The sequence below is a fragment of the Photinus pyralis genome, unplaced genomic scaffold, assembly GCF_008802855.1.
Source record: "Photinus pyralis isolate 1611_PpyrPB1 unplaced genomic scaffold, Ppyr1.3 Ppyr1.4_LG3a, whole genome shotgun sequence".
Lineage (NCBI taxonomy): Eukaryota > Metazoa > Arthropoda > Insecta > Coleoptera > Lampyridae > Photinus > Photinus pyralis.
The window spans coordinates 16,904,875-16,931,869 of NW_022170509.1; the positions used below are offsets into that span (position 1 = coordinate 16,904,875).

At 37.2% G+C, this 26,995-nt stretch overlaps 1 protein-coding gene across 1 annotated transcript; it reads left to right on the forward strand.

Annotated features, from left to right (window-relative positions):
• The first annotated feature begins 2,307 nt into the window (after nt 1–2,307).
• LOC116165339 (fibroblast growth factor receptor homolog 1-like) lies at nt 2,308–26,766 on the forward strand. The gene is made up of 11 exons (XM_031479685.1): nt 2,308–2,538; nt 21,090–21,202; nt 21,291–21,677; nt 21,747–21,937; nt 24,029–24,164; nt 24,214–24,331; nt 24,378–24,498; nt 24,543–24,771; nt 24,823–25,127; nt 25,176–25,413; nt 25,462–26,766. Exons 2-11 carry the CDS (start codon nt 21,118–21,120, stop codon nt 25,749–25,751), a joined length of 2,100 nt encoding a protein of 699 aa, XP_031335545.1. The 5' UTR covers nt 2,308–2,538; nt 21,090–21,117; the 3' UTR covers nt 25,752–26,766.
• Nucleotides 26,767–26,995: the final 229 nt, after the last annotated feature.

Consider the following 26,995-nt stretch of genomic DNA (forward strand, 5'->3'; position numbering starts at 1 on the left):
TGCACCCTGTATTCGTCTTTAGCAAACTATTAGAATTTAACCGCCGTTCTTGTCTTTTATGACTGGCCTATACGGTACACCGCGATGCCCATCCCGACTTAGTGCCCTCGGTGCTTCAGCGCCTCCATTCAGAGCGCGGTGCCGCGGCACCTTTGGCACCTACCTAGTTACGCCACTGTTCACAGCCATAAACGACCATTGAAATTCAAAATTGAAATAAAATAATTTTAAGATGGCACCGCTTCCGTAAATACAAGAAGTTGATGCCATCTTGTTTTTTTAAGTAGAAACCATTTTCTGTTTTTTTTTAATATTTGCGACGAACGTTTATAGAGAGTAACTACTTGCTTGTGGGCATGCGCATTTCTCGTGTAGATATTGTTGTTTTGAGTGCTTCTGAAAAAAATTGAGAAGACAATTTTAAATCTACAAATAACCTAATGTCCAACTCCGCTGAATTGCGTACGTGATTGTGACCAAAGAATCAAACCTGAGCCACCCGGGTGCAACCGGGGGATCTTGCCCACTGGACCATTGCATCCGAGATTGCGTTAAATCGTAACTGAACATTTCTCTCTCCTCGGGGGCGAAGGGGCATCTAAAAAACTCATGCTCACGGAGGAAGCAGTTACTCTCTGTAAGTGCTTGTGATTTGCGTACGTACTGTCAGTGTAACAATTTTTTTGAGCGACGTCTGAAAGTCTGAGAAAGTGTCAAGGGTTGCTACCATTTTCTTCTTTTAAAATGCCATAACTAAAAAACTACCGGACATAGGCGTATAGAATGTTAATAAAAGTGGCTCTAAAATGCAAATCTAAAAGTAGTTATACCTACTATAAATGGCATAATTTCAATTTGATACTATAGATCAGATTGTATTATATCTGGAAAGGAAAAATCAGACTCTATACAGTAACAAATAAGAGAACTTAATTCCGGTGAATTGTTTCAATATAATAAACATGAATTTACTTCATATGTTTTACCGCGTCTTAAATGTTTTCCATCCCTCCGACCGCAAAGTTCAAATTACCGGGACGACCGAAGCTGGGATTGCCCAATGCCCATAGCCGAGTTTAGATCGCCGGGGTAACCGAAGCCGGGAAGTAAATGGTTACCGGGAAATCGGTGCCGGGGTGGTCATCGCCGGGATGACCGTGGCCGTTGCCTCATCGGTGCCTTCTTCTTTTTTACTGACCCGTTGCTTGTGGCACAAACTGCACATTTTCTTGCACCATTCCTTCACATCTTGTTTGTAATTTACCCAGTAGAATCGATCCCGCACCTTAAGCCGATTCAGCTGTTCATATGCATATTTATTGCTCTATCGTAATTGAGTGAAGTATGTAAGGTCTAAAGCAGGCGGGTTTGTGCTAAAGTTACAAAGGTAACCGTTTAGTTGCTTAAAAGTTATAATTTTGTTAGAGAAACGTTAAAATGTTTCGAACAAAACCTGAATATAGTGGTATTATGGCCTTATTTTGAGTTATTTTGAACGAGTAATGACGTATTTATTTCGTTAGTTTCAGGAAAGGTATCTTTTCGAATTTGTCAATGTGGCAATGCGCTATAGTTTCCTTGTTCATTTCTTTGGGCTAAACTTTATTTGTTTTAAATCTTCTTTTGGCAATGTCGCCCAATGTGTGACCACCTCTAATGCCCTTTGAATATGAAAATTTATAATTAAAGAACATTTTTTAGGCATAATTGGAGAACGGTCACCTCTAAGATGGGAATTGTGCTTTTGATTACCGTCTTTAGATGATATTGTTGTTTGAAGACTAACACAAGCACCTTGAAACTAGACGTTTTTAGGCATATTTACAAATGCCTCAAGAGCCTCTTTTAAAGATATTGGTGTTGTTCTTAACACATACTTAATGATTTTGTTAATTCGTCAACAAAGGTGAAGCCAAAGAAGGCAAATACAATTAAAGAGCGCGAGTCCCACATTAAGTATATTACGCACTAAATGCTCTTAATTTTCATCATTAATTATATGATGTACATACGACGCAAATTAATTTTGAGCACATAAAAATCGGACAGAAATTAAATTATATTTAGTCACAGAAGCATGTGCGTTGTAAAAAATTAATCATCTTCGTAATAATTTAAAACTGTTGTCAGTCTGTTGCATAACAAGCCTACCTGGTCGTTTGAGGTTTACATACGTTACAAAACTTGCCACTTGGGGGTTTTTAAGATAACAATTATGCAAATTACTGTAAAACCTCCAAGGTTATTCTGTATAAACGGTAAAGTTCCATTAATCGTTATCATAAACTTTACGAGCAATTTATTCTTAGTCGTGAATTAAAGACGCAACGAGTACCTAAACATATTTATAGTAACTGATGTTAGCATTTAAAAATTGTGTTGGGTGACAATTTGATCAGATTTTAAAACCCCCGCTGGGGTTTGGGACAGAATCATAAATCGCCCTTCACTAAAATTCTGTAAAACTTCTCACAGTTATCGTGAAAGTGTCCTGTTTTATTTAAAATTTTTTAAGACGACGCGTTTAAATTATGCCAGGTGAGTGTTACAGTATCTACACTTGGAATGGGGTTCGATGGTATTAAATAAAGCTTGTAGGGTGCACGTTGTATTTATAGGCCGAAGTGTGCATATAACTTAAAAAGTCTGGAAAGTTGTCAGTAACTTCAAAACTTTCAATGCTGGGGGTCCTTTCTCTTAGTACCCAAAGTACTCTTTGTATCCTTGTGTACAGCGAAATAAAATAAGTTCTCATAAAAGTGAATCACATAGAGTGTATTCGGGTAGATATTCGTCATCCGCCATCGGGTGAGTATTACTTCCAAGTTCAGCACATATGGCATGCACGTGCGACAAACGGACAAAGTTTCAGTCATCTCCATACTTTTACCTGGTTTTAAAGCTTCCCGACCAGACCGGGTCGAACTTATACTTGAGCCGTTTTCGGTTGCCTACAATAAACCTCCACCAAACCTCCTCTGCCTTTACTTTGGACAATGGAGCACGAGCATCTGACATTACACGGATAATATTTAGGGCACTAGTACGATTTAGTAATATCGTTAGCATCTCGACTCATTCCGCTTGTAAAGTTTCGTTTTATAATATTACACGCGGTGCAGTAACAGAAAGTCCGTTTTTTTGGTATGACGGACAACCTTAATTGAAAAATGGATTAGAGATTTTAATTGTACATGGCACGAGCTTTCCATACAACTTCTGAATAATCAACCCCTAGTACTTGTAATAAAAGTTACATTTGAATTATAGACTCCGCCGTAAAGAAAACTCAGGGTAAGGGAAAACCTTCAGTGAAACATATTCTAATTGCACATGGCACGAGTTATCGATACTGATTTTAAAGCATATCACCCCCTGTTACTTATATAATAAAAATTAGATTTTAATTATAAAAATAAAGGCAGTGGCGGTTTAAACCCTTAGCAGGCCCTAATCACAACGCCATTTTGAGGCCTCTCTTCTAATACAAATTCAATTTTGAAATCATGTGAAATTGATTTTTGATTATGCTATAATAGTTCAGGCTAAATAGCTCTAGAATAATTTATTTAAAAAAAAATTAGTTACCGGGCAAAACCGGGTTTTTCAGGCAGGTGAAATGAATAGAAATTGGGAAAAAATAATTAAAACAGCTGAATTTAGCTTGTTTTGTGATAACAAAGAAGATAATTTTTTGGGCCTGTAAAGTTGAACCGTTTCCAAAATCTCACGATTTCTGAAAAAAACCACCTATTTTTCAAGGGCATGAAAAATCTATTTTTTTCATCGTACTGAGGTGCGCGGGGTAGCAAAATTTTCGTAACGACTTACATTTTAATAATCAAAAATAAAAAATATTATTCCATTAGAAAAATTTTAAGAAAAGCGGCAATAACGGGGGGAACAGTTTTAAGATATACCGTTTTTGACGGTAGGTAAATAGCTTTTTTTTTTGCAAATAAATTAACGTATTAGATCCGCGCTAATAAAAAGTTTTTGAAATCTGTCTTCTCCCTCCTCTTTAATGTTGCTAAAATTTTTCTTTTATTTCCCACTGCCCAACTGCCTTATTTAAAACATCTTTATTATTCTTTTTTCTGCATTTTTACCACAATAAAAGCAATTCGAAGTAAAATCGAATTCTTTTGCTTCCTGAATAATTTGTTTTTGTTCACTAACTTCTTGCCTGTTTTACAGCTGATGGGATTAAGCTGGGCCTGTTGATCGTTAATTTACAGGAATTATGAATAAAATCCTCATAAAGTTTATTCCAGGTTTTACATCTCAAATCATTTGCTTTGGTCAATGGCCGGTAAAAGGTTCTTATTTCAGATTTAGCAAGTTTTCAACAGGTCCAACGCAATTGCATCAGCTATAAAACAGGCAGGAAGAAGAGTCAGTGAACAGAAAGAAATTGTTCAGGAATCAGGAAGCAAGATAATCCGATTTTATTTCGAATTACTATTTATTGCGGTAAAAATGCAGAAAAAAAAATAATAAAGATGTTTTAACTAAAACAGTTGATGAGCATAAGATAACAAAAGAGAATATTTAAGCAAACATTAAAGAAGCAAGAAGACATATTTCGACAAAATCTTTATTAACATCCAACATGTTGATTTATAATGTCAAAAACCGTGTATATCTTAAAACTGTTTTTCCAGTTTTTGGCGATTTTATCGAATTTTTGCGATAGGAATAATATTTTTTTATTTTTGTTTATCAAAATATAAGTCTTCCCGAAAATTTTGCTACCCCGCACACCTCTGTACGATGAAAAAAATAGATTTTTCATCCCCTTGAAAAAGAGGTGGTTTTTTTCAGAAATCGTGAGATCTTGGAAACGGTTCGACTTTACGGGCCCAAAAAAATATCTTCTTTTTTATCATAAAACAGGCTATGTTTCCTCCAAATTTCAAACCCCTACTACTTTTTTTCGAAAAAATAAGGATAAAAAGCGAAAAAAACAGTTTTTCCGGTTTTTCTAGGAAGATTGGAGGTTACCTATGTGAAAATAGTGCAGATACAAAAAACTCGGTTTCGCCCGGTAACTAATTTTTTTGTCAAAAAATATTATATAGCCTGGACTATAACCACATACATAGGTAGTACATTAAATGCATTCAGTGGCGTGTATTTTTCGAAGCGGTGTCGTATCAGATGTTGGCGCCCTACCAGATTTTGGCGCCTTATCAGATACCATTGAGCTCTAATCAATAAAATACTGTATATTTTTGACAGTAGCAGAAAATTTCAAAAGTTATGCAAACTTTACATATCACCTGAACCTGGATTTACTCACCAATTTGCATAAATTTTAGAAGAAGATACAGTTATTTTCAATTCGTACGTCAAATTTAGCTGTGGCATGGGGCCGAAGAAATGATTAAGTTTTAGAATAGGGGTGCAAATGATATTCGATATTTACAATTTTACAAAAGGGTTGCGAATTTCAAATTAAGTTACTTTTAGTTAATCAAATCTATTTTCAATTTGCACCATGTACGGCGTTCGGAAAGCAATTTTTTCTAAAATTACTTTAGAAACAACTACTTTCGTCTCTAAACAGGGTGACGAAAATATGTGATTTTCGTCTCTAGTGAGGAAAGTAAAAAACAATTGCTGCTTTAATCTTAATCATGACATTAAAAATTGAAATATACCCGCATCTAGATTGCTGTGTCAACCTTCATTACTGTATACGGTAATTTTTTAATTTGGATTGTAGTTTTAGAAAAAATTATGTGTAAAGCTTGGGACGAAAGTTTTTTTCAACTCTCGTTCAATTGACACACTCTCGCTACCCTCATGTGTCAAACTTTGAACTCGAGTTGAAAAACTCCATTTTCTTCTCTAGTTGTACAAATAACAATTTCCGACAATCTACGCTTGTACGCTTGTAGAAGATCGCTTGTACAAAGACAATGAGTGTATGTATGTATATTTTGAAAACTAAAAAAGATAGAGTGATGCGGTTTACACTTCTCGTAGTTACTTTTCAAATCTGCGTTAGATCGAAGATGTCCATTTTGATGTGACTGGTGCGAACGTGGCAACAGCGCAAAAGTCTAAAACTGCAATAAAGGCTTTTGCTTTATAACTCACATATTATCAAATAAGCATCAAGAATAAACGCAAAGAAGTCTTTTAGTTAGGCGGCATTTTTTTAATTTTCCAGATACAGCACCAACGTTTGTTTTTTCAAATGGAATGTATAATATTTTTTTGCACCAAGAAACTAATAAAATATTATACATTCTATTTGCAAAAACTTTAGTGCTGTGTCTTAATCACTAAGCAGGCTATGGAAAAGATAAATAAATATACCCCTTTACTACACCCCATTCAGAGCAGATGTGTATAATATGTTTTGAACTACACAGTTTCGATAGAAGTATGTACCAAAGCTAGTCTTCAAGGAAGAAACGAAAAAATTTGACCTGACTGCAGAGATCAGGAAGTGAGCAAATTCCACACATTTCTCTCTCTTTTGGACAGTCTTAGGTTTATTTTATAGTAGGATTCACAGATTCGGCAAGCCCAGAGTCATGGGATCGGATGGAGGATACTAACTGACGTCATATATCATTGAACGAATCTTTTGTAAAAGTATCTCTGCACCAGCATCGTTCTTCCTCAGGATCACTTACTTCTCTCATTCTACCAGTTGTCGTACAGAATGTTTTTCCCGACGTTGCGAAAACAAACAGAGAACATAAATATTGTCGAGGTTCCAGGATCCTGAAGTGCCTGTTGAACCGACGCGACAATATTACTTTCAAACTTGTATCTCTTTCGGCATGCGCCCTGATTTCATTCAACCCCTGTGGAAATCGGTTACAACTTTATCTTCCTCGAAGTGTATTGCAACAAATAAATCAATATCCTGTCGGACTGAGAATGAGAACCCTATTTCTGACCCAAGGAATGGTGGAGAGGAATGGGAGGGAACACCTGCTGGTCGGGGAAACGAAAGGGGGCCGAGATCCCCTAAATTTGCTACAACGTATTCCCGTAAAATGATCGTATTTCATTATATAAATGTGGGAAAGACAAATAAAGTCTTTGATCGTATTCTTTTCGATATCGGGGTCGAAAATTAAAGCACATCTTAAAATTTTCCTTTTTTTTTGCAAAAAATGTTAATTTTTTGGAGGGCTGTATCACGGTAAGTATTGAACCTACAAAACTGGCTCTATTCTCAAATTGTAGCAATTTTAATCTACTGTAAAAACGCATAGAAAATATTTTCTAACAAAACGCATAGTGAAAAAACCAAAAGAAGTGCGAAAATTTCGCAGTTTTTTGAGTACTGCAAAGTTAGTACAGGTCTTTCTTCTAATAGCAATTTCTAGTGACTGATATGACTGGCCTGTAAACGGCTGAAACAAATGCAACCCAAAGGCGATATCTTTGGAGCCCTCCGGGCAAGACGAGGCCCCAAACACGAGCTTATTGTGCCTATGGGGTGAACCGGATCGGATACTTTAATTACATGGCACGAGATATCGATACCGATTCTAAAGCACGATCAACCCCTACTACCTATAATAATTTCATTTACACGCACCGTGGTAACACAAAGTCAGGTTTTTTGGAGTGAGGACAACCTTTGTTGAAAAACGGATTGGGTAATTGTAGATGCCGATTTTAAAGCACAATCAAACCAGGGCCGTAGTGAAAGTATCGAAAATGAGGGGGAGGTAGTGTCAAAAATGCATTCGAAAAGTGCACGGTAGAACTGACTTATTGTAATTGAATTGGCTCTTGTTTGATAGTAAATGCAAGACTGTCACTTTGAAAATTTGGCACGAGAGGAAAAACAACAAAAATTTGAAGCTTTATCAAATTAGCCCCCCTTCCCCCCCAATTTTAATTTGTGCTGATTTGGAAAATCTGTTTTCCTTGATCTGAAACGCAGAGGCTCTCTGGTTTTTTAAGGTACAAAAGTCCACTACTACTTTAACGAGTTGTGATCGATGCATATTGGATTGTGCCGGTCAAAATAGTTTAGTTGTTGTAATTTGTCAAAAAAATCATTCTATATAATAAACACGTTCAATTTGCCTTTATTAATTTAATAATCAAAAGGAGCTTATTTCAATCTTTGCGACATTTTTGAGAAACAGGAAGATTGTAATGAATCTTTTTTATCAAACTATAAAATTAAACTTGAACATTTTAAAAAAAGCTCTGAAACATATTAACATTTTTCTGAAACGTATTTCGAATATCGCTCTAAACTTAAAACCTAAAAAAACGCCAAAATTTGAATTCAGATACAGAAATATTTCAATTAATCTTTTTTATCGGTCTATAAAATTAAACTAGACAATTTTTTGCATGTTTTGAAAACATCTTCCTAAACTTAAAACCTCAAAATTATTTAAGATACAGTAAGATTGTATTTAAAGAATTAAATTTGAAAATTTTTTGTATCTTTTTAAACTGAAAACGTGAACATTTATTTAGGAGACAGAATTTCAAATATACTTTCAAATAGTTTAAAGAAAATTAAACCAAAAGTTCCACCATTCGTCTGTGTTCGCTATTACTGTTAGTTATGATCCCCAGATCCTTTTTTTTTATAGCATTTAATTTTTGTCGTCCGTTCGTCCATGTGTGCTATTTAAAAGTGGCCGATCGTGTTGAAATTTGATGTATGCTTTGGCCGACGCTATTGATTTTCAGGAAACTGGCCCAACAGGAACAAAAGTTATGGGACTGTCAAAATCGTTATCCATACACCAAGAATCGTTGGGAAAAAGATCAAGAGCATTATTTCAATGCCAAGACATTAATTTCATATGGATGGAAATTGCAAAATTAAAATAAATGGTCCTTAAACAAGTGATATTCCGTTGTGTTATAATTGCTTCTAAAATGTAATGGTCTTGGAAGTAATTGTTCTAATCTCACGAGAAAATATAAACAATGGGGCGAAACACAAATTTAGACATAGGCCCCTAATAGCCTTAGGCAAATTACGTAAAATATGTTTACCTATGTCGGATATTTTTTGACCAAATTCTATTTCATTCATTTTTTTTTAAATAGTTACCGATTTATTCTCGTCACTTTGTGGACTAGTGTTATAAATGAGAGCTATGTTTAGATTTCGTGTAGGTTTCTTGGATTTAATTATTTTTAGATTACTACCGACTATTACACAGTATTTTGAACGTGTATTGGAAATGTGTAAAAAATAACTGCGCCGCTCCAATTAAAAAATCGCTACACAGAAGGCGCATTTGCAAATTTACAGTTATTGCATTAAAACTTTAACTGCTTCCGTAGAGAGAATATTATGTCTTCTTTTAATTGTGCAAGTACTAAACAATTGTGATAGCAGGCTGATCAATTGACCGTTTAATGTCCTCAATGACCGTTTTATTAATAAAAACAGAGGGAGTTATATTGTTATTGTACAATGTACACGCTTGGTTCCACATACAGAATCAATAGTTTTTTAATAGTTCTCAGTTCCAAACCAAAAAAAGGCGGATTGCGCGAAATAGCAAGTAGCGTGACGCACGCGGGTTCTGAGACTACTCTAATTCAAAACATTCTATCTAATAATAACTCACTTGAGCTAAATTTTATGATTACTATGTACAAGTATGGCCTCGTTTTAAATCTCCGTGTTGGTAGAATAATTTTAAATGACCACTTTATGTAAGTAACCAAAACACCGTCAAGCCTACGAAACCCGCAAATTACTCCGCAACCACTTGAAACTAGAATGCTATCTGCCAGAAGTGCCAGCATTATCACACCCTGGCTTTCAGTTATAGTAGAATGGTGTGGCCAATTTATCACTTGTCAAAATAACTAGGATGTTATTTACCGCACCATTACAGGTGTTCCACACCTGAAAGTTTACCATGCTAAAAGAAGGGCTTATAGAACTGCTATATCCCTTTTGGTCAAGTCTAGTCTAGGTCAAATTAAAGGTTTCTGACATTTTGGAAGACGTAACATCTTTCATATAGGGATAGGAATGTGAACTTCAGTCAAGGATTGGTATATTGGGCCTACGTTTGAGTTATGCAAAAAAAATCAGATGATGGAGTGGGCCAAATCATTTTTTTCACCTAAGGTACCAAATGTTTCATTTGGAAGCTATCCTTAAAAAAGTCCCCACGATTTTCTTTCCTTCAGTAGGTATCAGCCATCCTAGTTCACATAACATACTGCTAATAACTATGATTCAGTACACCAGAAAGTGTTACTAGAACCTCATTTGGCCATGCTATCTTCTTACATTTCACGACAAATCTTCGCCAGTATGCCATCACAACTCATTTGCTGATTCACAGTTGCGCTTCGAGAAATCAGGTCGGCTGGATTATCCTCTCATGGTTCTAGATGGTTTTGTCGGTCATGGAGTGATATTAGCTAGTTGTTCCCCACGGAATTATTGTCTTTTTCGGGACTACGCTTGATCCATACTAATGAAATTATGGAGTCTGACCTCGAGTCTGACTATGTGACTGTCTAAATGTTTCCCAGGTTGAGGACTTTTTTGTTCCTGTTAACTGCTTGACCGCCAGTACTTCTCCACAGAGGTCTAACCACGGTAGGGTCTTCTTCAATTTGATCGGAGCCACCTTAGATTCGGCTTTTATTTGCACATTTGTACACAGTACCAATGTATATTACGGCGCCGTAGACCCTTTCTGAGGCATCACAGAAGACATGAGGCTCGATGGTTACTTTCCTGTCGTATTGGATCCATCTTGGGATTTCGATCTGCTCTATTTGCGCTAGATCTTCTTGGAAGGCAGTCTCACTCAATAGTTCCTGTATGCACAGTTTAGTGGGTTATATAATCTTGCGATCAGAGATAGGACTCTTCGTTTCTTGCAGTTACTGTTCCACTTTCTAAGTTTGAACTCTCCTCGTTTCAACAACTCGATCAACTGACTGAAGGATCTTTGCAGCTTCTTGGTTGTACGAAAGTCCCGTTTCACGATTGCTGATGCTTCTGGGAATTGCTCAGTTTCGTCTTCGGCTAATGGTCGCAGGGACCTTATTGCTAGGTACGGTGCAGAAGCAGTGCCATAAGTGACTGTGGTTAGTCTTTGCTCCGTGATAGTCTTCTTGTACTTTGATTTGTCTGCACTACGACAACTCTTCTTGTAGTTTTGGACCAGGTAGAATAATTTCTTTCAGGTTTTTTCCTGAACTGGAGATGGCAGAGGCGGCAAACACCGCTTGTAATTTTGTGGTGGAGCTTTTCAATACTGCATGATGGGGAATATAGTATTTCGCATGTGCCTCTCCTGCATTCCGAGGTACCATATGCCCTGGATCTTTATAACTTCCACATGAAGGATTTGCAGCTGGATTTGAAGTATCGATCGTAAGAAAACTTGCTTTCCATTTGTAAAAGGCGGGCGGTTGCCTTTTTTTTGCGTCCCCCAACTCCTCAGCTTCTCCTTTCAAGGCTTACGGTTCCTTTTTGTTGTCTCTTGATACCTTCTCCTGCTTTTTGGTTTTGGACTTCTTCCATTTTCCAAAACTCTCCAGCCCGCTCACGTCCGTGATGGAGACCAAGCGTTGTATGAGCTCCCCTTTTCTCCTGGCGACCTTTGTCTTCCCTGAAACATTCCAACTCACTTCCGTATTTTGCAAGATGCATCCTTCTTGCAGCTTCTTTAGTCCTTGCTTGATCAGACCCAATTATCATGTCGATTGGGCCAGAAACGTTGTAGTGGGAGTGGGGTCAGTGAAGTTGGTGTGGTATACTCGTGCCCAAGTTTTTCAGTCTGGCCTCTGTTGTTGGCGATTGCTTGGTTACCCTTGGTGAGTGCCAATGATTGAAACCTTCCCTCTAGGAAGCTCAAGAACTGCTCGAATGGTGGTACCTTCTTTGGATAAAACAGTTCTGCCCGTGTGTCCTGGATAGGTTTCGTAAGCCGATCCCACCCTCCAGGGGTTGATACCGCTAGTGACGCCATGTTGGCACCCTGGTCATTCGAACATTTGTGCCGCTCTTCCAGTGAAGTGCTACATCTTCAAGTACCCAAAATAGCAAGTATGGAGATGGAGAAGCCCTGATCGCGGAGCAGTTCAACCTCGCCAAAGCCCTGGACAGGTCCTTATCCAACCTGAAGAAAGATGCCGGAGGGATCCGACGAACATCTCCGGAAGCTATAGAGATGAAGTCACCCAAAGAAAAAGGAGTGAGTTAGAAACGCAGTGGGCTACATTCAGCCAACGCCACTCACAGATCATGGCCCTCAAATTCTCCACAATTTCTTATCAAATCCTTCGAGTAGTCCTGCAGTCACATTCACAGTCGTCATTCAACTTCTTCATAGCACTCTCAAGGTCCTCAAGTTCTTTCTTTAAAATTCTCATAAATCAATAGAGACGAATTGTGAAAGGATTTAGGATATCTTCTCTGAACATCACATAGGACCCCCAACTCTATGGGCTGGTAGGCCCATATCCCATGGGCTTGGTGGGTGTAACAAATATTTTTGAAAGGTAGTTGAACCCAAATTGCTATGTGCGTTTTCCTAAATCTAATTTAGTGTCTCATAAGGAGAAAACTTCTCGACCAAATCGCATGTCAAATGAACGCGCTTTCCAAATTTTGCCGCCTCGGGAATTTTCTCAGTAAACCACCCGGTTAGTCTGATAGTCGAGGTAAAAATCAAATGGTGTTATTGTCCCTCGAGCGTGACGTATTACAATGAATGTAAAGTGGAAGCGAAAACCTCCGCAATAAGTCTTTCAGCGTGGAAAACCTCCACAGAATCCCATCTCGATACCTTCAAGAATGCAGGAGTAGTTTGGTAACGGACAAATGCAGCTTTTTTTCTACAAAATACAAGGGCGATAATTTAAAGTTATACCGGAGGTTGAATTACGTAATTGTTCTGAGGAGATACAGAAATACAATTGGTTTGCTTTTACATCTAGCACTTGAAGGAAATGAATGCTACGAATATTAATAAGTGGTTTGTACGTCATATTGCAACGCTGTTTTTATAGTGAGACATGGTTAAACTTGTGAAATGAACAAGATCCTTGAGATTATTCAGTCAGAAATGATGTTAGATGCTTGTCACACTGTTGGAACCAAAGCACAAGATGGTGCATGAGCATGTTCCAATTGAATATAAAGGTAACATTTATTATGTTTGTTATGCAGAAGTAGACCTGCTTTCATTTTCCGGTAGAATGACGATCGCTTCGATTGGTGATTTCCAAAATGTTTCACATCTGTTCATGTGAGTTGGAAAGGAAGGAAACAACATTCTCAGTTTTACGAAAAGGAAATGAATCATGAATATCCGCCAGACTTATTCGCCAAAACTCACTTTGAAAGAATGCACATTGCATTACTGGCTTGATCAATCCCAATTTTGTTGCAATCCCACGTTACCTACGTTCATTACTTTTTTTTTTACAAAACCACCTTTGTGAAATATCCAGCTTTTGATATGTCCTTTTAATGAAATGCTTCCGGCTCCCAATTTTGTGAACAATATGGTATGTTAACGATATTTATCTGGAAAAGCTCCTCGCTACTCGGTATTGAAAGATACTAATTGCACATATCATTTACAGTTGCAGTTATTGGTTGCTAAACTACCTGCTTTTACTCAGTTCGTAACTTTTTTATGAGAACTGCTGAAAAATTTACAAACTTAAGATATTTTTAACACTGGCAAACAAATAGCGTTGTTGATATTCTCCAGAAGCAGTAGCGAAACATTTGTGCAATCTGTATACTGAATGAGAACCGTATTTGGTTAATTAAATTTAAGTAAATTAATGTAACTCAGTTAGTCGACTACATTATTAATTACGTTTATGATGTACAAAACCGAATTCTTTCTTATTTGCAAGTTTACTAAATAGCGGGCATTGAACTTCCGATAATTGTGTTGGCCCATAATTAAATTAACAAGTTCTGATTTTTCCTTAAATTTTATGAGCTAAAAACCACTTTTGTTTAAGACTTTTTTATGCTTTTGTGAACATCTGTAGACGAGAGTCTGAAGAGGAAATAGTTTCGGTTTTAGTAAGGTGATGGGTAGCTTTTTGTTCGGACGTCACGGGGAAGTTCATTCACGATTCTTATTTTTCAGTGCAGATTTTCAACTGTATCGCTGCCTCTAAACAGACTGCCGCATCTACTGTTTACAGTAATTTGACGGAAGTAAACAAAGCTGGGGTTTAACACTAGAGCAAGAGTATATCTAAAAACTTACTCGTTCGCATTTTATAAATGCCTGCATTCACAAATAACTCATGAAAGATCTTTTCATAGCACAGGAGCTTTCACAACCCATTTTCGGCTTCTACCTAAGCTTTTGGTACAGATCAAGCGGATTGACAGATTAGCAAAATTGAATTGTAAGCTTTTCTATCTACAAATATTACGTTCTGCTAACAAAAATGTTTACAAGTGATGCTAGAACCCAGGGATTGACAACCCCGTACGCACGGGGCTGCCTTAGGTGACAACATTTGGGGGCTGCAACTTAACAAAAGTAAACCTATTGATCGTGAGTGATTTTAATATAAATTAATCTGTGCGTAGTTTATGTTTTGCAATGAAAGATTGCCAAAAATGAAAATAATGTTGTTATAAGAATACAAAAATAACGCACTACTATACAGGGTGCCCAAGGACAAGGACTCGATTAATATTTGGCATGCTAATATGCTAATTCAGCAAGTTTCAGTTCAAATATTTTCAGTTTTGTACGACTTCCGGTTATACTTTCCCGATTTTTATTAATTTATATCAAATAGCTAAATTTTGAGTAAATTTCATGGAACAGATCGCCTAAATCGGAAGGTTTCTGAATTATTTGAGTTTATTCGAAATTTTTGGAAAATACTCGCCTTCATAAAATAAATCTCGTCAAAGACTCATTATTTTCAGGCTCTACTTAGCCTTATCTGATACATAGAAACTGTCAAATATATTCTACGGTGTCAGAAATTCATACCAGATTTCACAGTTTTGAAAAAACTAACTTAATGCCCCCCTTTTTAGTTTACTAGCTTGAGCGATCACCGTTTTTTGAACATGTCAGAATTGCATCAAATGTCGTAGTTTTAGATCATTTTAAGCAACTTTTAAAGAACATTTATTTCCGTCTGTATGTATGTACGCACGTTGGCCATTTTCCGAGATCACGGCTCGACGGATTTTGTTCAAATTCTGAATATATTGTATATTAGGCATACGGAAACGAAAAATTACGAGTCAGAGTTTTGGAACAAAATTTTGGGGCGCCGCAATGGCATCGAACTTCTTTTTTCAAATAGCAACGCAAAATTTTAATTAAATTATTCGAAAGAGTTTCTTTTTCTACGTACAACATTCAAAAATGCTATTACGAAAAATGTCAAAATTAAAAAACTAAAATATTTTTTTTAGGCAAAACGGTTACTTTGATTTCGTTAAAATTTTGGCAGCGCACATTAGGCATAAAGGATGTAAGACTGTCAAACACTTTTTCGTTCATCATTTCCACACTGAAAAATGAGGGTAGTTTGTAATTACATCCCCATATCTAAAATGAACTGTTTTTGTAGGGAAGGAAACGAAACGAAAAGTATGCAGAATTTATTAACTTTGATTTAACAGAACCATCAAGAAACATATGTGCTATTTTGTCACAAAATAAAACACACAAAAATTTGACGTTTAACCATAGGCAAAAACCCATGCCTAAATGGCGCCTAGGGCAAGCACTAAAAAATTGCTTCCCTTCGTGTTACCTTAAAAACAAGATACGAAGATTCGGATACGATTTTCAGTAGGGGAATTTTTGTGAACCTAACTAAATCAGCTCGCATTCGGAAACAAAACTTTTAATCCGGCTCATATTCAATAGCACTGATTCTTGAACTCGTAGAGATCGATTGACGAAGGTTTGATATCGCTGTTTTCGTGGAACGTGGAACAGCCGGACAGACGTACAAAACCATCACATAAGAGGAATATTTTTCTTTCCAAAAATTTCCCCAAAAAGCAGGTACTTTTGGCGGTTGTATTAACTCTGAGGTGCCGCTTCGACGTTTCTGGTTACGGTGTTACAGCACGTTGCGCCGCCGATGCTTGCGTTGACTCTTTTTGGAGTAACAGATGAGGAGACATGAAGGTCCGTGTCACCGACTTTTATTGACAGAACTGTCAGGCTATTTAGCAGTGACAGCCCCAGATGTCAAATGTAGCTGTAACACAGATGAGAGCAGGGCCGATGGCCCAGTCCGGCCCTAGATGAGAGTAAAAAATGTCACCATTCATCAGTGGCGTAGTAAAACAAAACTGACATCGTCTCCTCTGTTTTATCATAAGTCAAGTCAACATACCAGCGCAAAGGAGGTAATGATGGCGAATTCCGTCGCGTGCTATGCTATTTCCCTCCACCGTTACATTCTCTCCTCTTATTTTTTACTCGTAGAATCCTACGCTATGGATGAGCAATAGAATATGTGGCACGTAGGCAATGCAGAACAGTAGGACGCTATGGATGAACGTCCGGCTTTGTAGCTCACTGGTAGAGCTACAAAACCGGAGGTCGGGTGTTCGAACCTGGGCTGAGGTAAAAATTTTTCATCTGTGGCAGAGATGGGAATTTCCTTAGATCAGTTTCGAGCATTCTGCCGGCTACTCCAAAATTAGGTTTCCCTGCAGTTTTCCTAATTCATAAGGTAAATACCGGAGCAGTATAGAACAACTTAAGACCTTCTGCAGAGGCACCTCTAAAAAGCATTACGCGGGTCACTCTGTAATTGGGGGCAAGCGTATTGAGGGCCCAGAACAAGAGGGACAATAAATAAATAAATAAATAAAATGAACAGTAGGACCTGTCGACTGAATTTTTATGGTCACTGTGTTTCATTCCCTCGACAGCTCCGGCTACAGGGACGTCGGAGGCGGGTTTAAATAACAATAGGACGGTCGGGATTAATTACAGCAGGTAAACTACACCGCTCAAGTGCATCCTTTATGCCCTCGTAATTCTCTCAAAAAAGCTATATAAGGTAAAATCGCAGTTTTCTGAAATGTTCCAAAACCCTTCTTATTTTTGGCGTGGCAATGAAAAAATCATTTAAAAAAGGTGACATGTATTTTAATACAAACATGTCATCAAAATTACAGCAATCAATCAATCAAATACCCACATACCACATGCACTCTTCAACAGGTAGGTCCTCCACTATTGGATCGTCGTCGTGGATCGTCAGGGTTTCCTCGAGGCTCTTCATCATCTTCCTCCTTGCATTTGCAAGAAATGAGTTTTAGGAGCTCTGAGGGGCAGGGGTTTGCCGACTGGTAATGGAGATGAGTCCAGCCGAGCTCAATTTCCAACCTTAGACGGTGACGGTTCTCCTCGAACCACTTTTGCACCTAGTGGTGTATACGATAGGACGCAGCCTCGGTGGTTGGGGACGAACGGGCCAGATTCGCTTTGGCGTTGGAAGTACGGAAGCGTACATTGATGATGGTGTCTGTCGTCTCGTCTTCACATAGGGCAACTAGGCGCTTGTGCTGCGACTTGTTCGTGTGTGGCATCTGGGTGGAGGAAAACCCTTTCTTGGTTCACTAGGGCTTGATTCCGTCTGAAGTGACTCCACATTTTCATGTTCCTCTGATGTTGCACCCAGTAAATGCGTGGACGAACAGTCCAAATCCAGGTGCTGGTGGAGAACAAGATGCAACCCGCCTCACCACTGCCACTCTTTTGGAGTAGACGTTCGTTTTAGTGACCCTAGACCGTAGAGGAGCACAAATAAATCAACAATGATAATGACGTGGTCATTGAAGGTACTTTTTTCAGACGATATCACGCTCTACGTCTTGTTCTGCTGTTTTTGTCACAGAAAAAAAAGAACAGAAATGCTCAATGAGACCAACATTGTTTTTGTCATTCGAGAGCATCTTCTCTGGGGGGACTGTGATGATGGACGGTGTGTTAAACATAATTTCTGCTGATGCTGCATAATACCACCGTGAACTCTCTGCAAGTGGGATGCTCTTTTGGGCTCAGGATACCCATCAAAAATTAAACATACATTTCTCCCAAAGTTGACGACAACAAATCTGATGTTCTCTTCTTGTGTGAAGGCAGCGTAAAAAGCAGGTTTCTTGCCGTTGGATATGGACAGAGCTCGTAAGAGAAGATGGTGAGTGGCTCGACATCGAGTCTCTTCATGTGGACGTTGATGGAGGTGGTAGGTGTTTCCAAGGAAAAGACTTTCCTTGAGAAAGCAACAGTCCCACCGTCATGGTGCGAGTTCATCAACACTCCGTTCTGGAGATATTTGCATTTAAAATTTGGACGATGGAGATGTATCACTTTCTCTTTGTGAGTATCGACTTCGCACACTCCGTGCTCGAGATATGTGCATTTGAAACCTGAGTTTACCGAGATGTGTCTGCTGGATAATTTCGTGTTTAACCGAACTCCGAAAGTAACTATTCAAAGTTGCACCACAATTGTTGGGTAGGTACCTATAACAGAATTTTGTTCTGTTGCGGATTGCGGTGTTGGTTCTAGCAAGAACGAAACATACAAACATAAATGTAGGTAAACAGTTGACATTAGTAGAATAGTTGATATGAATGGTTTGAATTACGCTTTTCGGAATTTCCCGTAGTCCACTACAATAAAATGCTAACTGTGAAACTCAAATTGAGGAAAAAGGACTGTACGATTTGATAAGGGATAAATGTCTTTGCTTTTAATCAATATGGAAGACATTGTAAATGTGAAAGATGTCCTTTCTGCTCCGATGGCGACCACGTTCCACAACCCTACCTAAACTACAATATTCGATCCAAGTAGGGAGCGTGCGTGACAATAAGGGAAGGAATCTGGAGACTACAGTTTAAAAGTCTCATAATAGCAACTTGGATGCATGGCTTTCAGAGGGCACTACGATGTAGAAATATCAATATAAACTAACAGATTTCGAAAATTGGAGGCGGTAGGTAAATAGTTTTGGCGATGTTTAATCACAGGATTAGACAGGATACATCTGGCGATTAAATAGAGTAGGCAATACGTTGTGATGTATAAGTTAGGATCTTACGAGACGTATTGTTATGAAAAGAATGTTCCATTTATTACGTTTGAAGTTTTTTTTTTGCTGCGCCGCTGCTAGGTTGTAAAATAAAAAATTGTCAATTTCAGAAGGACTATATTTTCTTATTCAAAAGAGATGCAGAAACCTATTATTAGAAAAGTTTCTTTATAGTGTTGGTTAAATAATCTGTTAAGCATATTTTTAAACGAAACACCCTATTAATTAAGCGTAGCATATTAAATTTATGACATTCAAGCGATTCAAAAAAATTCAAAAAGGATTCAAAAACATTAAAAAAAGTTTGAAAAAGTTAAAACAGGTTTTTGAAATTTTTTAGAACTTTTAGATCTTTTTAGATTAAAATATAGTGTTCCGTTTAAAAAAAAGGGTTAAGTCCCATGAAAACAATGTATGCCAGATTGCCGTCACAAATCCCTCCAATTCGCGCATTACGTCACACAGATTTTAAAATTTGAATTTAAAGTGTGATTATTGCGGGATTTGCAGTGAAATATGATCGATTTCCGCCCACATGCGCAATATCGTATCTTGTATCATGGTTAGGCTCGACTTTTTTTTACTTGAAATGATTAAATTTTACGTTGGGTCAGATCACCATCACTATACGTGGTAAAGGCGGGGGTGGAAACCGCGGGATTCTCACCCCTGCACCTGCACATAGACCTAGTTTTAAATCACCTCTTTTGCCTCAAAATTGTTCGGAAAATTAGAACTTTGGGTTCAATTCTCTCGTGCAGTCACGTGTAGCGCTCAAAACTGACGGGTACAGGGCTTAAGTTCTTTTTTCATTTTGCAGTATCGTCCTACATATGATTCATGTTCATGTTGGGTCATTTCACCCTGCTTTCTAGCGCATTTTCCATCTCATGTTGGAAGGCGCTATTATGGCCACTTTCTCCGTCCGTCCGTCCGTCAGCCTGCGCATGCTCATTGTAAAGTTTCTTATTTATACGGATATTTTCGTGAAATTTTAACCAAAGATTCTTCTAGTAAAGACAAGCATAACGTATATTTGTAAAAATCAGATGTGTGATGATAGAGAGATTTTTCTTCTAGTAAAGACAAACATATCGCATATTGTAAACATTTTGTATGCGCATGCGCGGACTGCGCAATGCTGTTTCTTACTTATAAGAATATTTATGCCATAACTTATGCTCCTTTGTACACATAAATAGTGCATTACATGACCTTTTGGGGAGTACTGATTAGTTGATGGAAAATGCGCTAAAGTTAAAACCTTTTATCCCTTATGTCTTGTGAACTGGGCGTCGGGACAGACCAGCTCTCTTATGGTGGTAGTGGTAGTGTATCAATTGCTTAGATCTCAAGAAGGGGACTAGGTTTAGACCAGAGGAGTAGGGGATGCCATTTTATTCACCTTTGAGATCTATGCCTTGCTTGCGTACATATTCGTTAGTGTGTAAGGAATTGTGTAATTATCATTTTAGGTGCTTTTCCACTACTCTCAGTTACCATTTCGAGTTGGCAGTTATTCCCCCAAACGTAACCCATCAGAATCAAATAAAAGCGAGCTTCCCGCTACTGATCTGTCTGGTGTTTTGTCAGGGGGTGGTCCTCAGACGTACGTAGCTTCGCATAATGTTAGAAATGTACGAAATGCTGGAGCAGTACCCTTCTCCCTCAGCATCCCAACTCAGTTCTTTCCGTTCTCATCCCTTGCTGTGGCTGCTTACATTCCCGTCCTTTGCCTGAAGAGGCTCTGGCAAGTCTGAGCAGGCCTCTGTAGTCTGTGGTGTCGGAGGAATGAAACACGACGACCTTTGATCAGTATTTATCTTTGTTTCACTATTCACTTAAACTTCCTCTAAAGTCTAAACCATCCTGACCTGCAACCCCAGAACTCTTCTAGATGATGCCGAACTAGAGTATAGGTACTAAGTAATAAAATAAAATTTTTCGGAATATTGGTCAGGGATTAATGAATTAAACCTTCCAAGATTTTAGAATACTAATTTATTAACATGTTGTTTCAGATGCATTTGGTTAAGTGCCGCATCAGAAATGGATTTGATTACGTATATAGTATTGACGGTTACTCTAGCGTCGTCATCTGGAATAAATCCAAATGAAGATCGTCAAGTAGGTGGTGAGTTCGTTTATTTGCTTTTACATTTTTTAAGGTTGATTCTTTTTTGATCTGAGATCTTTTAGTTGAAAATTTGTAATAATTTTAGTGACAACCCATCCAACATGGGAATCGCCATACAATGACCAAAATGGTCAAGATGATGACGATACCCACGACATTGTGGACAAAGCAACTGATGGTTTACCAGAAGAACGACCACCGCAGTTTACAAACCCAAAAAAGATGTATCCGACGCAGGTAAAACCAGCTGGAAATATGATAAGTTTAAAATGTAAAGCGACCGGATATCCTGTACCTACAATAACTTGGAAGATTAACGATAAAGAGCCTAAAAGACATTTGGGAAGTATAAAGTATGGTCCGTGGTCGTTGACTTTGGAAGATTTAGTTACTGGTGATACGGGAACCTATACGTGCAACGTTTGTAATAAATTGGGATGTATTTCTCATAATTATACCGTAGAAGTAATTGGTAAGTATTTAATGACATCTTTAGCTATCTAATGTAGACGGCCATTTAACTATATTAACATTGAAACAGAACGTTATCCATCCAAACCATACATTAAAGATGGCTATCCACAAAATGCTACGGTTTTAGTGCAAAATAATGCTACTTTGGAATGTCCACAACTAATTGCTGATCTTGAGCCGTATTTACAGTGGATAAGGCCAAGCAGCTTTCCACCGGAATTTATTAATAATGAGACTGTAAATGGAACCGTTCTGCAGGTACCTTCTTGACTATTCAGTGGCACCCTATTGGTATTTTGATTCACTGCTTGGTGGAGGCGCACATTTGTCGGTTTTGGGTAAAGAATGCTTTTAATGGTGATGGATACGTACAGAATAGCGCGTGTAGATGACACCGCCTAGAGTTTTAAAATGATTTTGTTACTGTAATAATTCAGAAATAATTCATTTTTTGATGTACCTACCTACCTACTGAATTTGTAACCATTAACGTAAAGTAGCCGGTTTTAATACCTTGATTGAGATATAATGAGGCATTATGTCTATATAACAATTAATACTTTTTGATTTTTAGAGCGGTATCACAATCGACCTCTTCTAACCGATCGTCCACATAACAAAACTGTCTTATATGGTAGCAATGTCAATTTCAGTTGCACTTATGTGTCTGATTTAAATCCTGTGGTATATTGGGTTGCTGGAACTAATGTTGAAAATGGCAATGTTAAGGTATTTCTCATACTTTTTCTAACATATTAAGTTTCCTTTTTAAAATGCACGACGGTGGCAAACAAATTGAAAGGACCAATAAACTGCGTAACCATCCTTCTTTTCTATTTCCGCTACAAAGCAACTTAATGAATATAAAATATGTAATTGATAGTCAGAATCGCAGAAACGCATACAATGAAAGAGGAACTGCAATTTTTTAACAAATTCTTAGCAATCATTGCCTCCTAGTGTTTATAAAAAATTAGCTGGCTTTTAGTTTATTAGAATATATCATTGATCATGATGTATTGTGTGTTCAGGGTGAGACTTTGAAAACGGATAACAAACTGGAAGTCAAATTCCAATGGGGGAAGCAAAATCAGATAATTTGTATAGGTAGTGCCTTCAGTCTCTCGATACTTTTTTATTGAGACTAACGCTAGTCTTTTCCAGTTTCTGTCCTTTTTGCAATAGAAGTGAGTTTTGTTTAAAACAAAACTGTTTTCGTTGTGTTTATGATCGTCCGTGCGTGTTTTTTTGACACGGCTAGAGAAAGTAAACCACAGCCAACCACTACCAGAATAATTTTTGAACGCCCGGTATGCGCATGGCGCGCCACCGAGTAGAAGGTGAGAACAAGATCTTTTTGCAAGAGCGCTGAACTCAAAATTTGTTGGAAATATTTCTGTAATGGAAAACATAAAACACAACCAAAATGAAAGTTTGAATCATGTGTTACTACCTAAGCAGCGCGTGAGTGGTAGTTGTTATAATTATCGTTTTCACTTGCTTGTTGAACAAAAATAATTGAATGAAGATTCTGTTCAAATGAGTTAAAAAGGTTACATTCTTCTTTTGCAGTAACAATGGTACAATCTTCTTATTCTTGATTCTATGGAATTTTAGTTTCCATTACCAACTTTTTATCATGTTTTTCATTTAGTTTTCCGTGACACACAGTTATAAATCGTAAAAATACCAATATTTGTCCTTTCAGTATGTCTACCATACGTACCCTAACTACATATTATGCAATTCAGAAAATGTGATCAAAACAAAAATATGTAATACCTACCTACTCAGGGGAATTAATAACTATTTCTGAATTGCAGACCAACCAAACGTTCTCTGTTTCATTTTAATCTTCTCAATGAAATCTGTGAATTAAGAAATTACAACTGCAATATGACATTAACATAAATATATCTGCATAAAGGTGAATTGAAAGACGGAACAGCTGCAATATATTTTCAGTATAATATAAATTCGGCCTAATAAATGTTTTGTATTTATAACAGGCATGTGTTCAAATTTTGTTTTAGTAATTAAACCAAAATAATCCTAACGCAGAGGGTCCGTCATAATGAAATTGGTATTTTTCGACCCCTGTTTCTTTCAATTCATTGTGATTATGTAAAAACAAACCTTCACATGAAAATTTAAACACTTGTGACAATGGTTCAAACCAAATAAATTTGGTATTGATGGTACTGTTAAAATACACTGACGCCAGACCGTAACAAGTAAATTGACGACAAACAATTGTTATTGCATTATATGTTGGGTATTATTCTGCATCTGTTTAAACTTTCATTGAATATCAATTGTGTCATAATAAACCTACTTATGGACATGTAGACAAGCGCGGATATGCAGAATCCAGAATTACTCCAATTGTACCACGTTACATATGAAGACGAAGGGTGGTACACATGCGTAGCTGCAAACAGCTTAGGGGTGAATAGCGCTAGTGCGTACTTGCGCGTTGTGGACGGTAAGCATATTAAAAACCTCCAATGATATTTATCTTTAGCGCATTGCAGAGTTTGAGGATGATACACCACCCCCATCCTTGTTGGTGTTGGGTCTAGCTGCGCTCGTTACTCTCTTTACCGTTCTCGGCGTAATTGTAGTACTCGTTATATTACGAAAGTTAAAGCAGTAAGTAAAAGCGCATGATTGATACATTTTATTAATTTAAGTTAAGGGAGAAAATGAAAAAACTCCTGGCGATTGAAACAGCACGAGCGGCTGTTGTCACCCAATGGACCAAAAAAGTAATAGTGGAGAAATTTCAAAATAATTCGTCCAGCGCAGTGGAACCTCTGGTAAACCTCCTTTCTTGAAACTTAAATTAATTTCGTTTCTTTAGTTGATGCCTGTTGTTAAAATAGAGAAGCAAAAAACTCAAAGTAATAATGGCAACGATATTATATCAGAGTACGAGTTGCCTATGGACTCAGAGTGGGAGATACCAAGGGAGCATTTGTCACTGGGAAAGACTTTAGGCGAAGGAGCGTTTGGCAAAGTAGTTAAGGCAGATTCGTTGGGTTTACTTAAACCCGGCCATAATTCTATAGTTGCCGTAAAAATGCTCAAGGGTACCTACATTAAATGACCAAGTTAAACACGTTTTATTAAATCGTTTGCAGAAGGTCATACAGACAACGAGATGATGGACTTGGTGTCCGAAATGGAAATGATGAAAATGATTGGCAAACACATAAACATAATAAACCTACTAGGTTGCTGTACGCAAAATGGCCCCTTGTATGTTGTGGTGGAATACGCACCTCACGGTAATCTCCGCGATTTTCTCAGACAGCACAGATCTTCCTCAGGATACGAACCAGCCATTGGAATAGTTGAGAAAGAGAAGAAAACTTTAACGCAAAAAGATTTGGTATCTTTTGCCTACCAAGTGGCAAAAGGTATGGAATACTTGGCGTCGAGAAGGGTAACAAACATGTATCTCTCTAGACGTATTTATAATATCCTAGTTTAGTGTATACATCGTGATTTGGCAGCTAGAAATGTTCTTGTAAGCGATGACTTTATTCTCAAAATTGCCGACTTTGGATTAGCACGCGATGTGCACTGTAACGATTACTACAGAAAAACAACAGATGGGCGACTGCCTGTGAAATGGATGGCTCCCGAAGCACTTTTTCACCGCGTTTACACCACGCAGTCTGATGTTTGGTCCTATGGAATCTTGTTGTGGGAAATTATGACACTTGGAGGTAATTTTTTGACACTGACCTTTTCATTTATTATTGTTTGAATGTTAGGTACTCCATATCCGTCTGTGCCGAGTGTCGAAAAGCTTTTCCAATTATTGAGGAATGGTCACAGAATGGAAAAACCGGCGTGTTGTTCATTGGAGATATATTTACTAATGCGCGACTGCTGGAGTTATCAACCAAATGAGCGACCCATATTTTCGGAACTGGTTGAAGATTTAGATAGGATTCTTACTATAACTGCGAATGAAGAGTATTTGGATTTAGGTCTTCCTCAGCTTGACACTCCACCTTCGAGTTTAGAATCAAGCGGCGAAGAACCTCCTTTTCCATTTTAATTAACTAGTCAATTTAGTCTAATGGAGATCGACAAGTCAACCTTGCAATTCGTAAGTAAGTGTAATAATTGACCATGATTATTGTGTGACTGGGTTTTAGAACCAAAAAACAAAATTGTTATTGTAAAAATGTTGATTTACATCTTTAGTTATTTTTGTTGAAAATTTAATTTTAGCGGTTCCATTAGGCTTTATTTGTTTAAATTAAGTAAAGCAAATATTTTTGTAATGGAGCACTATATTATATTAGATTAATGTACAATTACTAATTACCTATGCAGCATTAAACGTTTATAACTGAAAGTTTTGTAAAAATAATTTTTCGTGTAGGTACTATCTTTTAATGTATATATATAATTCTAGTATACTTTGTTTTGTTCTGTTTGTGAGACTGTAACAAAGGAAATGTATTGGTTCTTATAGAACAAAATGTGTTTAAAGTTTCCTTAAGGTACCTAATTAATGTATAATTGCATTTGTTGAAACTTATTAGATATTTTATTATGGTAATCTATAGACACTGTTATCTTATGATCAGAGACGTATAAGCGGAACATGATTGAAAGGTGTCTTAACAAACAGAAGCCCTTTTTTATTTGCCTTATTAGGTGGATAAGTTGCTACATGTAGTAAACGTATTAATTATTGCAAAAGTAAAATTGCTCAATGTTAAGTGTTATCAGTGTATAATTACAACTCAACTATAATTAGGTAAGTTAATGGATGCTGCGAGAGCTAGCTAAAGTCTTATATTTATAGGATTTGTTAAAAAAGTAATTGAAATCTGCTCCAATTATTAGTACTGCATAAGTATTAACGTAACTTTCTATAAAATCATTGTATTCATAGGGTGTATTTTTATACTGTTATTCTTCAAGTAAAGTTTGCTAAGAATATCTCATCAGTTATTGCGTATGTATCTTTGATGGGTAACATATGGAAAACTTTTTTTATGTATTGTATGGTAAGATACTACTAAGACTGTGAATTTTGTAATAAATGTAATACCTAACCATATGACCTTTTATTTGAATAATATGAATGAATAAAATGAACCTGATGAATGGTAAGAAGTACCATCTATGGAAGTACCTACTATAACTATCATTCCATTCATTATTGAAACAAATTTAACAACAATCTAGGCAACCCAACATTGCCATGCTAAAAGTCATGAATAAAATGACTCCATGCTAAAATTAAACACAAGGACGGAAACACTTATTGTGCCACATTCCGCAAAT

Coding starts and splice junctions, on each gene's coding strand:
- LOC116165339 (XM_031479685.1), top strand. CDS start 21,118: ATGGATTTGATTACGTATATAGTATTGACGGTTACTCTAGCGTCGTCA. Junction 24,332..24,377: donor ATATTACGAAAGTTAAAGCA/GTAAGTAAAAGC, acceptor ATTTAAGTTAAG/GGAGAAAATGAAAAAACTCC. Junction 25,128..25,175: donor AATACTTGGCGTCGAGAAGG/GTAACAAACATG, acceptor ATCCTAGTTTAG/TGTATACATCGTGATTTGGC.